We start from the raw sequence: 16,678 nt of genomic DNA, 5'->3' as shown, positions 1-16,678 counted from the left end.
TTGAAGAAAAAATATAAAGTTATTATTATATTTTACAGAAAACTTTTATTTCACGGAGAACTGCAGGTTGCACACATGGGCCTGTAATATTAAATCATTAGAAAGGTCTAAGGTTTTATAATAAATCATTAAATTATTTTGATAAAAAGCTTTGACATTAATTTATTTGAAATCTTATGCATCACACATGTCTTAATTCGCATTCATCTAAATTTGAAGTACTATATTTACCCAAAATGGGTTGAAGTGAGCGTTAGTGAGTACACACACGTAATCCAGAGATCGCTTTAGCAGAATAAAACGCAGAGAGAAACATTTTGACTAATGAAAACAATAAATATTCATGGTTCTCTGTGTTCCTCAAGCCATCTCGGGTTTTTCATAAGAATACACTCAAAAAATGAATTTTTGCCTCTTGTAAAATTTAATTAATTAAAATAAGCAAAATTAACACAATTGTTTAATATTTTGTCACAACTTAATTTAATTGTGTTCTCTCAACTTGAAGTTTACTTACTTAATTTGTGTGAAAACTACATGAATCATTTGTGTTGACAGCTAACTGGCCAGTGGATCTGTAGTTCCCAGCATGCTTTGCAAGGGACTGCATTAGGAGGGTAAATTTAGGGATTAAAGTGTTATTTTATGTGTTTTTCTGTAAATGGAAAGATGTTGTTAATGTTAGTGTTTAATATTCAGTTAGAAACTTAGAGAACTTTCTGTAATGTTTTTGAATTGTGTGGTTACCATTATGCAGAAGAGTGGCGACTGTGTTTAGTTTAGGGCTGTGGGCTCTCAGTATACTCTATACATGCATTAAACCTCTTTCGCAGACTTGCACAAGTAATATTCAATATTACTCTGTAAAAAGTGGTTTTAATTCAATTGAACACTAGTAGCTTCTATCATAGGAAATAACTGTAGAGTCAAATTAGCTAAAATTGTAATATTGGTGATTATGCAGGGCAAAAATTAAATGTAGTCAAGCTGACAAAACATTGTCTAGCAGGAACGACTAAATTAATTTAAGTTCATACAACAAGATTACAACAAATCATTTCAAACAAATGAGATTTTGTTGGAAAAATGTAATTCATTTTCGTTGAAAAGTTTTCCTCAATTTAATCAAGTTCGTTCAACAGCTTTTTTTTTTTTTGAGTGTAAATTATATTTATAATGCAATGCTGCTAATCGACATAGCCTTTATCACTGTATAGAATACTATAACATATATATTTTTCTGCCTCATTCGGTGATATGGAGCCACACCAGACCACAAAAGGAAGTTATCACACACTCGACTGATGTCATGAAGTGAGTTTGCCGTAAAAACATGTTATTAAATGTTCTCTTGTTGGACAACATCTGAAAACGCTCCTCATTACGCGTTTGGAATGACGTTTGATGTTAAACGTTCTTCAGGGAACCATCAAAGCCTTTATTTAAGAGAGGAAAACATCAGAAGGTGTTAGAAAAGGATTTTATTATTACTATTTTGTGTTCTGAGAATGTTTTCCTAATGTTTCCGTTCAGTCATGAATGTTTTAAGAACGTTTCGAAGCACATTCTGTAATTTTGCATAATTCAAACATCCTCTCAACAATACTCGTGTTGTACTAAACATATGTTGAACACTGAGTTACAGAGTTTAAACGTGATCCTTGACGAGTAATTGGTGATTTTTGTTGTGACATTGTTTATGATTATTAAGCATTTCCGCCCAAATGTTCATGATGTGTCCTGAAGTTTGAGTTTGTACATCTTGATTCTCGTTCAATTCTCAATAGTGTAATAAAGTAATAAAATTCATATACAGTACCGGTCAAAAGTTTGGAAACATGACTATTTTTAATGTGTCTGAAAGAGTCTCTTCTGCTCATCAATTTATTTGATCAACAATACAGTAAAAAGTATAATATTATTATAATGTAAAACATCTGTTTTCTATGTGAATATATAGTAAAGTGTAATTTATTCCAAGCTGAATTTTCAGCATCATTACTCCAGTCTTCAGTGTCACATGATCCTTCACAAATCATTCTAATATGATGATTTATTAATATTATCAATGCTGGAATCAGTTGTGCTGCTTAATATTTTTGTATAACCTGTGATACTTTTTTTCAGGAATCTTTGAAGAATAAAAAAAGTTAAAAAAAGAACAGTATTTATTTAAAATAGAAATCTTTTGAAACAATAACCACTACTGTTCAAAAGTTTGCGGTCAGTAATTTTGAAAGAAATTAATACTTTTATTCAGGATGTGTTAAATTGATACAAAGTGATACTAAAGATTTATATTGTTAGAAAAGTTTTCTATTTTAAATAAATACGGTTCTTTTTTTACTTTATTCAGCATTGAATCCTGAAAAAAGTATCACAGGTTCCAAAAAAATTATTAATAACATTAATAATAATTGAGCATCAAATCAGCATATTAGAAAGATTTTCTATATTTTTGATCAAATAAATTCAGACTTGATCCGCATAAGAGACTTCTTTCAAAAACATTAAAAATAGTCATGTTTCCTATATAAGAAAACAAATACGGCTATGAAGTTTAAAAAGTAGTGCAAGTCAATTAGATAATCAACAATATGTTTATTGGGGAATAAATCTGCCCAAATGTCATGAGAATAATCTCAGAATTTAAATCTTAAAAAATCTTTAAAATATATATGCACATTTGATATATTTGTATTATTATTTTGGGGTTGAGAACGGTTTGAAAGAAACAGAGCAACAATAAATAAACAATATCAACATAAACGTAAATCAAAATAATATATATTTTTTTAAAATGTTTTGATTAAGAAACCCAAAGCTTTTTTTTATCCTCACTGACCTTTATAAATGTCTGTCATTGGTCGAAGCTTGACAGGCTGATCCAGTCATATTGGCAGATACATATAGACAATGCAAGAGGGATTTGACAACGAAGATGGAGAGAAGGAATAATCATCATGTTTAGTATATCTGCACAATCCTGCGTAACCTCTGCATCTGTGTGAAGAAGACTGAAACTAAACAAGCTTGTGTGTGTGTGTGTGTGTGTGTGTGTGTGTGTGTGTGTGTGTGTGTGTGTGTGTGTGTGTGTGTGTGTGTCTGCTAAACTACAGATCCACCAAAGATCAAAACACTCATTATAATAATGAACTCTGACCTTAATATTCCACTCTGTTTAAACCAGTGACCAGCAAGCCAAACTCACTGTGTCTTCTGGGATCTCTCGTGTGTGTGTGTGTGTGTGTGTGTGTGTGTGTGTGTGTGTGTGTGTGTGTGTGTGTGTGTGTGTGTGTGTGTGTGTGTGTGTGTGTGTGTGTGTGTGTGTGTGTGTGTTAAACCGGGTCATGACGTCACGTGACAGTAGTGTGTGTGTTCAGCGAACCCAGTAAAGCGTGACAGCATATATAGGTCAACTGCACTCATACGGAGCGCTTATGAAGTTATGATACGCTCCCTCTGGCACGCTGTGTGTTTCCCATTAGCAGAAATCATGAGCTTTCACAGAGACAGAGTATTGTCATTAGTCCAGGACACACTGCGCTCTGCTTCTTCACATCCAGTCTGATATATGATCTTGAGAAAACAAACAAACCAACAATAACATTATGTAGTGTCATGCAGTAAACTCTAATAATAATATCTGCAATTTTCCATCTACATATACAGTATATATATATACTGTATCCTGGTGGTGTTGGTGTGCTGTACTTTGAGGATGAAAGAATACTAATAATAATAGTTTCTTGTAGACTGTGGGTTAGTAATTATTAATTATAGGCCTAATCATCTTTATATAAAAACCAGTGGTCTGGTATGTGGTCATGCAGATATTGGTGAGTGTGTGTAAACATAAACACATTTACCGCATGAGTACCAGGGTAAACACCAGCCTGACCTCACATCCAATACAAGCCAAACCCACTGCATCATAAAGCTCATAAATCCCTCGCATAATCAACATCAGATCCATAACCCTGGCAGAGAGGAAACATGGGAAGCGTTTTCTCTTCTGACTGACGGAAGAATGATCGACTCTGGATGTGGATCAGATAATGATAATGCAGTCCTGATATCAACTCAGTGCCCTCTTTAAAAACATTATAGCCTTCGTTATTGAAATAATTAGGTATTAGTTTACCATTCCAGCACTTCTGAAGTAGTCTAATGCATGAATTATGACAAAAGCATATGTCTGGGTCATCATATGCATCATCATCATCAGGCCCATAAATTACACAGGAAAAGGAAAAGTAATTTGTACTGGATTCCTAAAAGCTGTATTTTTATCAAAATTTTACAAATAGTAAATATGTATGTATGTATGTATATATATATATGTTTTTTTTTTTAAGAAAATCAACATTAATTTGTGCAACAACATAAAAAAAAAGTCACTCTGATCTAATAAGCATCGTCATATCCAATAGAGTTGGTGAATATAACTCTATTATTGTCATATTTTACAAGCTTATTATTGGACAAGCTGGTGTCTCTGCTGGCTTGGGGAAGACTGAACATCATCATGCTTTAATACATTCAGCATCACTGGAGGAAAGAGAGGGAAGCTCAATGACACCAGAGGAGAGAAACCCCACAGCACCAGTAGAATTCCCAGTGGAATCAAACACACAGTCGAGAGATTGATCAATCGCATCTTTAAGCGACTGAGAGCGTTTGCAGAGCAGCGACTGGCTCGTAATGCACAGATATGACACACACACACACACACACACACACACACACACACACACACAGACACACACACACACACACACACACACACACACGATAAAGAGCGAGCTGAAACACACCTACCTGGGACAGTACGAGCTCCCTGTGAATCATCCTCCAGCTAAAGCTGATCCTACATCCCAAACGCGATGATCCCGAGCGGAAACAGGAACATCCTGAGGAAACCCATCGCGACCAGCAGAACAGCAGAGCGCGCGAGCAGCGTCACACACTCTCCCGCATCAGCACCGCGCTCAGCGACCAATCAGCGGCCGTCGTTTCCTCCTCGCGCTGCTGTGACTCCGCCTCCTGCCTGACTCCGCCCACAAACATCAGCTCACTGCCGAGATGAGCAGTGTCTTGAAGTCCAGAAAAATCTGCTATAACTACAAATAACAACAACAGCAATAACAACAGTAATAATCATAATAAATAATAATAATAAAGTATGCCAGAGCCTTTGGCAAGCACCACAAATAATAAGATGATACATGCACTAACTTGTATTTACAACACATTTTTATTTATTATTATTTATTTTTTAAAACTGTTACTGCTGAACATTGCTTACATTTGTAACACCCAAGAAATTATATAATTTTGATTTTTTTTTTTATGCATCATGACTGGAAGACACATAAATAATAATCTCGTTTAATTTTAGCACAAAGTGCAGTGTTGACTGTTTTCATTAAGCTGCTATTATTGTAAGGAAAAAAGTCATTTTTAACATTTTTAAGGAACATTTTTAAGTTATGGAAAATATAGCCTACTCTTTTCAGATTACAAACCACCACTTGGTCCTAAACTATATTGGCCATACTCAGTTTACACTAAATTGCAACCTAGCAATTGTAAATTGCAATCTATTGTGGGGTAGTTTTTATGTTTTAATTTAATAAAACGTATCTATTCAATTGTAAGTTTATTCAAAGGTGCAGTATGGAACTTGAACCTCTCTATCGCCACCTGTGGTTGAAACATAATACCGCATGTTACTATAGTTCTTCTACATCAGTGCTTCGGCGCGGAAGGATCTGATGGATTGAGGAGTGGTTACCATGGTTACCGTGTCTCATATCAGAGCTGATCTGTCATGCTGCAGTATATGCATTTCCAACCAAACTTATATTGACACGGGCTCTCTCTGTCTGTCACATTTGCAGTTCAATGTCTCCTTTGCTTTCACAATGTTACTGCTGACCTGCCGACTACAGTTCAAAATATGCAACAACACTGTTTGTTGGTAGCAAACGCCAAAGCCGCTCATTATCAATCACACACACGTCATACTGTCTGTACATTATAGCATAGCCGTTCTACTGTGTGATTACGGACATGACGTAGGCGTAACTTACGTACTTAAATGAAGGCCATTTTAAACCTTTTTAGGGCTTTAGCACACACTTCACATAGGCTAATGGCAACTGCTATATGTTACTTTTGTAAGGTTAAGTGCCGGAACAGCTCAGTGTATCTATTATATAACTATTATATTATGCTATTATATAAGAGACGTTAATGGCATTTGCTGACAGGCAAATGAGCTCAGTTAATGTTGATTATATAGAAGAGGCCTACAAGTTTGAAATATTAAAGCTTGAGAAGAGCATCAGTCATAAATCTCATAAATCTCAATCTATAACTTTGACTCAACTGCCCAATCCATGGAATTGCCAGTCAGATGCAGTATTTTATTTCGTTCAGTGGGATATCTGAGGAATGAGGATATTTCCCAACAGCATGCCAATATTATTGGCCACAGTTAGTTAGACACAAAATCCATTAACATTTATATGTATAGGCTACTGTATAGTATTAATATTTCATGTATCAATCACTTAGACGTTAATGGCTGTTTTGTTTATGTCTTTAGAAAATGAATGCTGAAAACTATCCCATGGGATTCTTACGAAAATGAAAATGATTGATTTATTCATTCAGGTATTCATAAAACAACCTTTTTTTTTTTTTTTTTTGGACGTTATTTTAATAATTTTAATTAAATGTTGGAGCTGCAGTGATAATGTGTAGTTTTGTATTTGGACAGATGAAGATCTAACCTGTGAAGAAGAAATAAAGAGTTGGTGTTTTATTTTAAAAAAGAGCAGCATTGACCTCTAGCGGCCATATCTGACTATTACAGTCCAAAATAGAAAATACACAGTTGTCAAGTCTGTATTCTTACTTGCTATTATACGCGCCATAGAAACACTCTAATACATACATAAACAGACAACAGAAAGGTTGAAGCTGAATTCGGGCTCAAATCAAAAGAGTGCACAATACCAGAAATGTTTTACACTACACAATTCACCATGAATCAGTAATTAGTGTTATGTCTGTAATTATATAGGGTGAATGCAGGTGAAGTGGGCCGATTAAGCTTGATTATACTGTGCTCAATGGGTTTACACTTTCAGAGCATAACTATGGTCTTTAATTAAAATTACACATTTAGTTTTTTCTCGATTGTTTACACATATTTTCTGAAAGCATGCCTCATACTCACACACACATACACACAATAGGCAAAACCCCTCAATTATCCTGCAAAATGAAACTTTACATTCAAAACAATGTTATTTCTTCTCAAAATGGTATTTTGTTTTCAGATGACACACACAAACCATCATATAGACATTTATAAGATTATAGGGGAATATGGCCTAGCATGGCGATCCCAGCTGTGTAAAGCATCAGCTGCTGTATCTCCACATGCGTCTTCCTTAGCTTGGAGAAGGGGTATACGCGTTTTTTAGTAGTAATAGAGCGAACACGTTCCCGACAACCTTGTGTTGGTAATCTTTCAGTTCTGCCAAACAAATAGTAAAATACTGTAAATATTGTGTAGGAATACAAAGTAGGAATACATTTCCCAAATACTTGAAACACACTTTATGTTTACAGTCCTACAGAACAGTCCACAGGCAATGCTGTACTACTGAACTCTGAGTACTGTATGATATGCAGTCCTGCAATTTTCTAGTGAGAGTAGATTTCTTGCCTATTCGGTTGTTAAGTCGTGACGTAACCACTCTCCGATAATACTCTTTCCGGGTCCAAAGTCCAGGTCCTCTCTACCTACCTACCGCTTTCGCTAGTGTTTTGGTTATTATTGAGTGTTTTTACATTGCCGCAGTGCTGTGTCCCGTGTCCCGAGATAACTCACTTCAACCTCGTAAATCTTCTTTTTCATTGATGCCTGGACTCTACCCTTAATTATGCCACCTGAGTGATGAGCTACACTAACCACTCTGTTGGTGTTAAAGGAATTTAAACACTTTTTGACCGCCAAGGGTGCCTCACTAAGAAGGACGTGATCGTAAATAAATTTACAGGTTCCACCATTGTTATTTCTGGACGAGAGGAGCGCTTGGACCCGGAAAAGGCTAAACGTCACGCGTGACGTCATACTTAACAATCGGATACTCATTTCAGAAAGTCCGGATGCTGGATGCTATAGTGTACCTGCTCAAATGTGGCTGTACTCTTTGCCCAGCCTTCCTCATTGTTAGACCATGGTTGACCACATGGTCACATGGTCAACCAAAATGGCTCGGATCTCATCAGAGATTATGGTCCTCGTCCTCGACCTCATGCTCGTCCTCGTTCTCCTCATACTCGTCCTCATGCTCGTCCTCATGCTCGTCCTCCTCCCTGTCCTCATGCTCGTCCTCATCCTCCTCCTCATCATCCTCGTCCTCATGCTCGTCCTCCTCCCTGTCCTCATGCTCGTCCTCCTCATCATCCTCCTCCTCATGCTCGTCCTCCTCATTCTCATCCTCCTCCTCCTCCTCCTCATGCTCGTCCTCCTCATTCTCATCCTCCTCTTACCCTCACTCTTCTGGCTCTGCCTCTGTTTCCAATGTTGGCATCCATTGCTCCAAAACAGAAGAGCTCACCTGTTGCCCTTTTATGCTAAAGCTCTGATTGCTAATTGTAAAACTGTGAGATAGGTGTTTGCCCATGTAATGAGTCAGTGTGCATATTTGAATTGGCAGTGTGTTCCTTGTGAAAACAAGAGATTTTCTGCATGTAAATTGTGCCAAATGCAGATAATTGTGTGTAGTGTTTTGAAAAAAAGTGTTTTTTAGAACTGCAATCTGAGCGTAAAGCAGGAACTGTGCTTGTAGTTTAGCAGGATTGGTTCAGGGGGTTTGTGCTTGAGTTACATGTTGTGGTCACTGTGTCTCAAGTACCAGTATTTGTGTGTAAACAAGTGAGAAAAACTGTAATTACATTACAAGTTTAACAAAAAGTGATAATTGCATTCCAACTAATATGAAAGATAACCTTCTTAGACTTAGAATACATGCTTGTATGGCTCTAACTGGTAGAATTATAAGCAGGTGTTTATATTAGTTTAATATCTCAATTTTTGGTCTCAAACAAAGGTACTTATGGTGAAACCTGCCTCAGCCACTAGTTGGCGCAGTTTCGTTTTATAAAAAAAAAACTGAAAAAAAAAGTGTTGTCCTAATTGAACTAAGGTCTAATCCTGGCTTCATCTAAGACCTGTCTGTGAAACCAGGCCTATTCATTCTAAATGATTAATCGGTGAACATCATCATTATTGTGTTAAACTCATGTTCTGGTAATCTTGAATCATAATAAGTTCCTCTTCCAGCATCTCTTCTCTTCTCTGATGACGAGGGCGGGGCTATAACCTGTCACTCACATGAGATCAGCCAATAGCAAACCACAACCATCCAATTAATTCCAGACAGACACAATCAAGCCCCGCCCACATCTGTTCTTGTTCCAGAAGCGTTTTACTCGGATATACGACACAATAGAGGAGAAAAGACCAGCTCAACTTCACCATGACTTTAAAGCGGCAGACGAGCAAACTGAATCGCTTTCACAATGACTAAAATGATTTACATTATTAGTATGAATGTCTCGATATGGTTCATATAGTCTGAAAAACAGTCAAAGAATAACACTTTTTTTTTTTTGAAAAGTCATGTCGTAAAACCTCTCAAATGGAAGACAGCCCGATTAAAGGTGCATAAAAACCCTGAGAGCAGGAGAACTGACAGGCAGCCGTCGACTGAGCAGAAACTGTGTCTGTCACTGCATGTTCACTCCCTGCTGTCACACACATTACACTGTGTCCTTACGAGCACAGATTCAGTCTGTCAGAGTCCACTAGGGAGCAGTCTGGTTATTCACCACTCTTCCTGAATCTCTCCGAGTGTTTTCTCTCTCCTTCTCTTTCTTCATCTCCCTCCCTCCCTCCATACATCATCATCTCCCTCTCCTCATCAGACTCTTTATATTAGTAATGTTGTGTTTTCCACAAGTGCCACTGGACCAGAACAAGCCCTGTTCTGCTTCTGTCTCGGCGTCGTTACCGAATCCTGCACACACCTGTACCTGGGGGTCAGAATATGATTTATTGGTTTAAATAGCACATCACGGTCCCTGTTGTGTGCGTGAAAAAGAGCAGAATCAAACCGAATGGGGAACCGAATATCCCAAAAGTGCTTCCTCTCACATCACAGAACAAGGATTTGCCATAACCACTATTCGGACGGGAGTCGTTTTACAAGGGTGGATGGAGTAATGCAGTTTTTCCACACGACGTTGGTATTATTAATGGCCAGTTCGCACGGGATAAGAGATCTCAGTAAAACTATAGCAGAAGTGGGAGAGTAACGGGATTTACGCACGGTCGTCGTGTGTGTATTACGTTGCTTCCTGATATGTGCACAAACACATATAACCAGTGTTGGCGGTAACTCATTACAAGTAACTTGAGTTGCGTAATCAGATTACTTTTTCAAGTAACTAGTACATATGAATTGCTGCTGTGATCCTGAATCCTGTCCTGGCTGTGGATTCTTATCCCTGGTTTGGACTGGCGAGGCATCCCATCGTTTTGTAAATGGAAACAGAGTAAAAAGAGTTGGTATAGGACAGAACTCCATACATTGTGTTTTTCAAGTTTTCCTGGATTTCCCTGAAGACAAAATTAAGTTAAATTGTCTCTTCATGGACTGATCTGCGTTTATATTTTATGAACATTGCTACTCAGTAATGTTTTGGGGAATTTGAAAACAAGACATTGAACTTGAAATTGAGAAACTGAAGTAAATGTAAGAAATTGATGTTGGGAAATTTTGACTATGTTTCTGTGTTTATCATTTATTTGAAATACTGTGTGTTACTGTTATCTATTTGTTTTTATGTAGTTTTTCTTTCATTATTTCAATTTCAAAAGATAGAATTCATGCAAAAGAACAAACAATCAGACAAATACACTTACCTTTTCATTAATCGGCTGCATTCCAGTGGCCTGATTATTTTATTGTTTCTTACTATCATCTTTGCTCATTTTTGCTTATGTTAAATAAAACATAACTTTTTATGCATTTAATACTTGCTTCTGACGTTCGATGATTCAGTTAAACCATAAGCAAAAATTAATGCTTTAGATTACAGCCCAGAAAGTACTGCGTAATTAAGACGAATTTACAGCGTAACTATCGGTAATTATAGTGTACCTATAAAGTACTTGCATAAGGGAACAATATGTAAAGTTTGGGGAATAAAGGGGTAACAACCAGGAGAATAAAAAAAGTATTTATACTGTAAGTATTATAGAACTAAGGGGCACTTATTCTACTATTATGATACAACAATCTTACATTTGGGAGCAATTTAGCGAGAACATACACTCTGCATACCTTTTTGTAATAATACATAACATAGGCTTTTTAAAAATTACAGGGTACATATCTGCTGATGTATATCGTGGTGTTAAGGAGATGCATGACGCGAAATTAACAAATAAACATTTGGAGAATACACTGATAATCAGAACAGGAGGTTATAATACACGACCTAAATGAGAGACAGGTGAACATAAGAACGATTGCTGCTGTGACTGCTGTTCTTTATTAGACATCACACATACTTCACCTTGTCTTGCCGTTAAAGTCCCACTGAAGTGCATTGGAACGCGCAGCTTTGTTTGATGTGTTGATGTAATTTCCACTTAAACAGAAGCTAAGGCGGGACATATTGAATGGCTCATCTCCCTTTTCAAATAGCCAATAGCGTATAGTTTACCTCACAGACTGACAGCATCATGGAAGCGAATCCGAGCGCTGATGATACGCTGGATTCAATAGTAGAGATGTGAATAAGTTCTAGCCGTTTCATTCTTAACCAACGTATAGTTTGAAAAAGGAATTTAAAAAAAAGATGGTGTTTATAGCATAGCTTTAAATTCTAGAGAGCATTTGATTGGACAGAAGATGTGATGAGAAGCTGAAGTCGTGGTGATGTCATAAAAATCCCTGATCCATTTTAGCGTAAGTGAGAGACTGTAAGTTTTGAATGTTTATATCTCCTAAATGTGAATTTTGGCATTGTTTTGGAAAACACCAGCTTATTCATAACCTTAAGGCTAACATATTCATACTAAAAGCTAAAAAACTTACATTGTGATTTCAGGAGGCCTTTAAATTTGCATATAAATAACCATTTGAAGTGTAGTGCATGTTTTAAACACAGCGAAAATAGACTGAAATTTCTGAATCGTCTGCAGACTATCTAGCATGGAGAATGTGTATATGGCTGTCAAGGAATGGGATGCCAAATCTAATTTTGGCTTAATAAGATTTTCCCCAAAAATATGCTAGAATAAACCTGCTACTCGTACTCACAACTTCAGAATTGGGAAGTAGGAAGTTTCTGATAGTATTTATTATGGATTTCTTTCAGGCTTTGTGCTACTTTTATCTTTTTTACAATAGAAATGCATTTAAAAACACAGTCAGTGACAAACCTCAAGAGTTAAAGAATCAGCAAAACACAGTGATGTTACAGTTCAGCTTTAGATCTGTTGAGCTCTAATATTCTCTGTGGTAAATCTGTGAGGTTCATCAACAATGCTTTCCATCACACACACACACACACACACACACACACACACACACACACACACACACACACACACACACACACACACACACACACACACACACACACACACACACACACACACACACACACACACACACACACACACACACACACATCTTGATGAAGATCAACACCTGCTGAACACACTGGATTTCTGTAGGGGAAACTGTGAAACTCTCATGCCCATGATCAAATATTTAACTTGTTTCATTTAACTTTCCCTAATGTCATGTGTGTTTGCACAATCACACCACCATTGTTAGTTACTCCAGAAAAAAGGCTGTTGTTGTGAAATTGAGACGCCTCATCACATATGAAAGAGGATAACTGTGTGTAAGGGGTGTGGTGCATTAATGAATAATTCATGTGACGTAGAAAGGAAAGCTTTTAGAGTAAGTGTTCGGAGAATGACTGCAATCGTTTCAGGGACTAGCCTATGTCCTTGTTAGTAGAGGAGCCGTAAACTCCTTCACACACAAGCTTGGACACTTCTTATGAATGAACTACAAGATAAAGCTTGAAACTCTTATTAGTAACACTGCAAAAAATAAAAAAAAAATAAAAAAAAAAATTTTTGTCTGGTTTCCAGTCCAAATTTCAAAAATGTCTTGAATCAAGATTAATTTCCTATATAAAATGCCATAATATAGTATGTGTTGTATTTTTGCTTAAAACAAGCAAAAATAATGTTAATTTAAATGGAAACAAGATTATTTTTCTTACCCCATTGGCAGATAATTTTACTTGTTTTAAGCGAAAACTCACTTCATTTTAAGTAAGCAATAAGGTATGTCTTGTTAGGTGTTGTTAGGCTCGACGCAAAGCGGAGTCAGTCGTGACTTATTCACGATACAGCACTAGCCTCGAGTACTTTACAGCTTCTATAAAACGGTTACCACACAATACACATATTAAAGACGAAAAATAAGTATCTATGCAACTTTCATGAAGTAAAATCACTAAAAGCCTTCCTTCCGCTGGAAAAAATAGTCCCTGACCGTGAACAGCAACAGAAGTTACATACATTATTTCTCCATTAGATGGCGGCAAACACTGTCTTTATGAGTGAGTCAGTCAGTAGAGGAGACTTTTATATTGAAAGGACTCAAACTTGTGAACACAGAGAAGGAAGACGCAACTGATAGATGACTATAGAGGCACGGAAAACTCCTTAACTGCTAAAAGGACAATATATCAGCAGACATTCCAATATTTTTTTTTATTTTTTTATTATGCATATAGGACTGACCTGAAGGAAGATGCTATATCTACTGTAAATGCAGGAACACTCGCTTACGATCTCTCACAATACTTTATCTATACGCTTCAATGAACAATATCAATGAGATCAAACATATGTTTACGTTGCTAAGAGTGGTTGCTAGGGGTGTTGTGTAGTGATACATAGAACCGTTGGGTGAAGCGGTTTATCATGAATACAACACAGCTATTGACCAATCAGAATCAAGGATTAGAACTAACCGTTTTATAATCATAAACAAGACATAATATATTATGGCATTTTACTCATCTAGTAAATGCATCTTGATTTAAGAATTTTTTGATATTTGGACTGGAAACAAGACAAAAAAAAAAAAAATGAGTGAGAAAAGCATTTTTCTTTTTGCAGTGAACAAATGGAAAGGAGGTTCATAAGCTTCATAAGCTTCATCATCTTCATCATCATCATCATCATCATCATCATCATCAGAACATCAAACTCAATATGAGCTGTTTTATCGCCTGTTCATTTTATAAGAGCATTGTGATTTTTTTTTTTTTTTTTTACCAGATTTTGGAAATTTCCACATACAGTTTAAATGAATTTGTGTAACTATGTCACACATTTCTAAAATTATATTATATTTCACTTATATAAAATAATATTCTATAAAATAATATAATATAATGGTAAAACTTTAAGGTTCAATTTGTTAACATTAGTTATCATGAACTAGCAATGAACAATACTTTTAAAGCATTTCTTAATCTTTCTTAATGTTAATTTCAACATTTTCTAATTTATTATTTAAAAGATAAATTATGTCTGCTAATATTATTAAATGGACCCGAGCTTTGAACTAACAATGGACAGTATTATTATTAACTATGACGTTAATAAAGGTGAATAAATATATTGTAACAAATGTAGGCTATTGTTTATTGTTAATATTACTTAATGCTTTAACTAATGAGAGATTACTGATTATATTGTATTGTAATATATTATATTTGTAACACTTTAGTGTTATTATAGAATCTAATATAATCTATTATATAATATAATATAATAAAATATAATATTAAATAATGGAATATAATATAATATTAAATAATGGAATATAATATAATATAAATGTGCATGCTAAACTGTGGTTGTGTTGTAGTTGTGTGATAGTCAAGAGGGAAACTGAAGAACATATGTCTAAAATATATAATATCTTACATATTTTCTCACAAAAAACAAAACAAAACAAAAACCCTGATATTTGTGCCTCTTATACTTTTCACAAAAAGAGAGAGGAGAAGTGTAATATAAGTGTGGCGTTGGAGTGCCTTCAGGCCAGACAGTGAAACATCACAGTTGGAGCCGCTTTTAAAAGCAGAGACTCAGACTCCTGTTCACTTCTGTAAGTGCAAGACTTAGAAGCTTTCTGTTCCTAGAGGGAGTTAGAATTAGCATTGAGAGTTAAGATCGGACAGAAGTAACATTTCAACACTCAGAAATTCTCTTTTTCCAGTGTGTGTCGAGTGCATACGAGACTAAAGTAATCCCACTGCGACCAAACAGGGTGAAAGTCCGTGTGTCAAACTCTCTAAACTGACATTTTAGCTGTTTAAGTATAAGCTAACAGCTTCAGTTATTTCTTCATAATAATCACAGCAATTTGCTAATCAAAATGATTAAACTATTTCAGCTGTTAACGTCATGTGCTTCACCTTTAGCTGGATTCCCTGAGGTTCTCAGACCTGACGTCATTATTCCAGAGCCTGAGAACATTTGTGGAGTAAAGTCTGCATGTTTGTATGTGAATAAGCGTTTATATTATAAACAAATATAATTTATTAACCCTGAAAGTTGCCCTGAATTTACATTGTAGTCTTGAGTTTCTTCCGGGAACGAACACGTCACAATATTCCTCATTATAATAATTAATGCGCAGAATAAAGGGGCGGGGCCTGGTTGAGTTAGTTAGTAGTGTGTTAAACTGGCGGTTATGGTAAGGGGCGGAACATTTCCCAAACACACTCGAAGCGCTCGACCAATCACAACACACCGCTCCAGCCGACCAATCAGAGCACAGTGTGCTTTTCAGAAGGAGGGGCTTCATAGAGACAGGAAGTAAACAGAGCGTTACTGACAGACTGGGAAGAGAGGAGCCGCAAAAATGGAGAATATGAGGAAAATAATCAACATTCAAGCAGGAAAACCTGTTCTAGTAGAGATCAGAAACAACAGCAAGATATGAAAAAGTGCACCTGTCCCCGAGATGGTGGTCTAGTGGGTTAAACCACTGAACTGGTAAACTGGTAAATCGAAGGTTGCTGGTTTGATCCCAGCAGTCACCACCAGTGTGTCTTTGAGCAAGACACTTTACTCCACGTTGCTCCAGGGGGATTGTCCCTGTAATAAGTGCACTGTAAGTCGCTTTGGATAAATGCGTAAATGTAAATGTTGTCCAAACAAGTGAAGGAAAGATGGACAAGGAACGTTGATGTGACTTTTTAGTGTTTTCTTATTAGTCCATCAAATCTTGAGATTGAGTTGCTTTTTCAAACTATTTACAGAAAGGAAATGCACTTTTAAGCAACACAAAACATGAATATCCAATTTTTCATACTGTAAGCATTTACACTTAAGCATTTAACAGGTTTTTATTATTATGAGTGTTGGAAACAGCTTCATATCGTTGTGAAAACCGTGATCCACTTTTATTTTTCAGGTTTCTCTGATGAATAGAAAGTTCAAAAGAACAGCATTTATTAGAAATAGAATCATTTC

At 36.1% G+C, this 16,678-nt stretch overlaps 1 protein-coding gene across 2 annotated transcripts in view; it reads right to left on the bottom strand.

Moving 5' to 3' along the window:
- Positions 1-4,970, bottom strand: part of hecw1a (HECT, C2 and WW domain containing E3 ubiquitin protein ligase 1a) — a 121,236-nt gene extending 116,266 nt beyond the window's left edge. Inside the window, exon 1 of one of the 2 annotated variants that reach the window (XM_082183798.1) lies at positions 4,822-4,970. In XM_082183798.1, the coding sequence (XP_082039924.1) occupies positions 4,822-4,851 (30 nt within the window). In that variant the 5' untranslated portion in view covers positions 4,852-4,970. The remainder of the gene's footprint in view (positions 1-4,821) is intronic. The other variant, XM_082183797.1, reaches the window with a different exon arrangement.
- Between the last annotated feature and the right edge of the window lie 11,708 nt (positions 4,971-16,678).

The sequence above is a fragment of the Leuciscus leuciscus genome (genome assembly GCF_965113295.1).
Source record: "Leuciscus leuciscus genome assembly, chromosome: 11".
In the NCBI taxonomy this organism is placed as follows: Eukaryota; Metazoa; Chordata; class Actinopteri; order Cypriniformes; family Leuciscidae; genus Leuciscus; species Leuciscus leuciscus.
The sequence above is the reverse complement of the archived record's forward strand: the minus strand, read 5'-3'. Positions and strand labels throughout refer to the sequence as shown.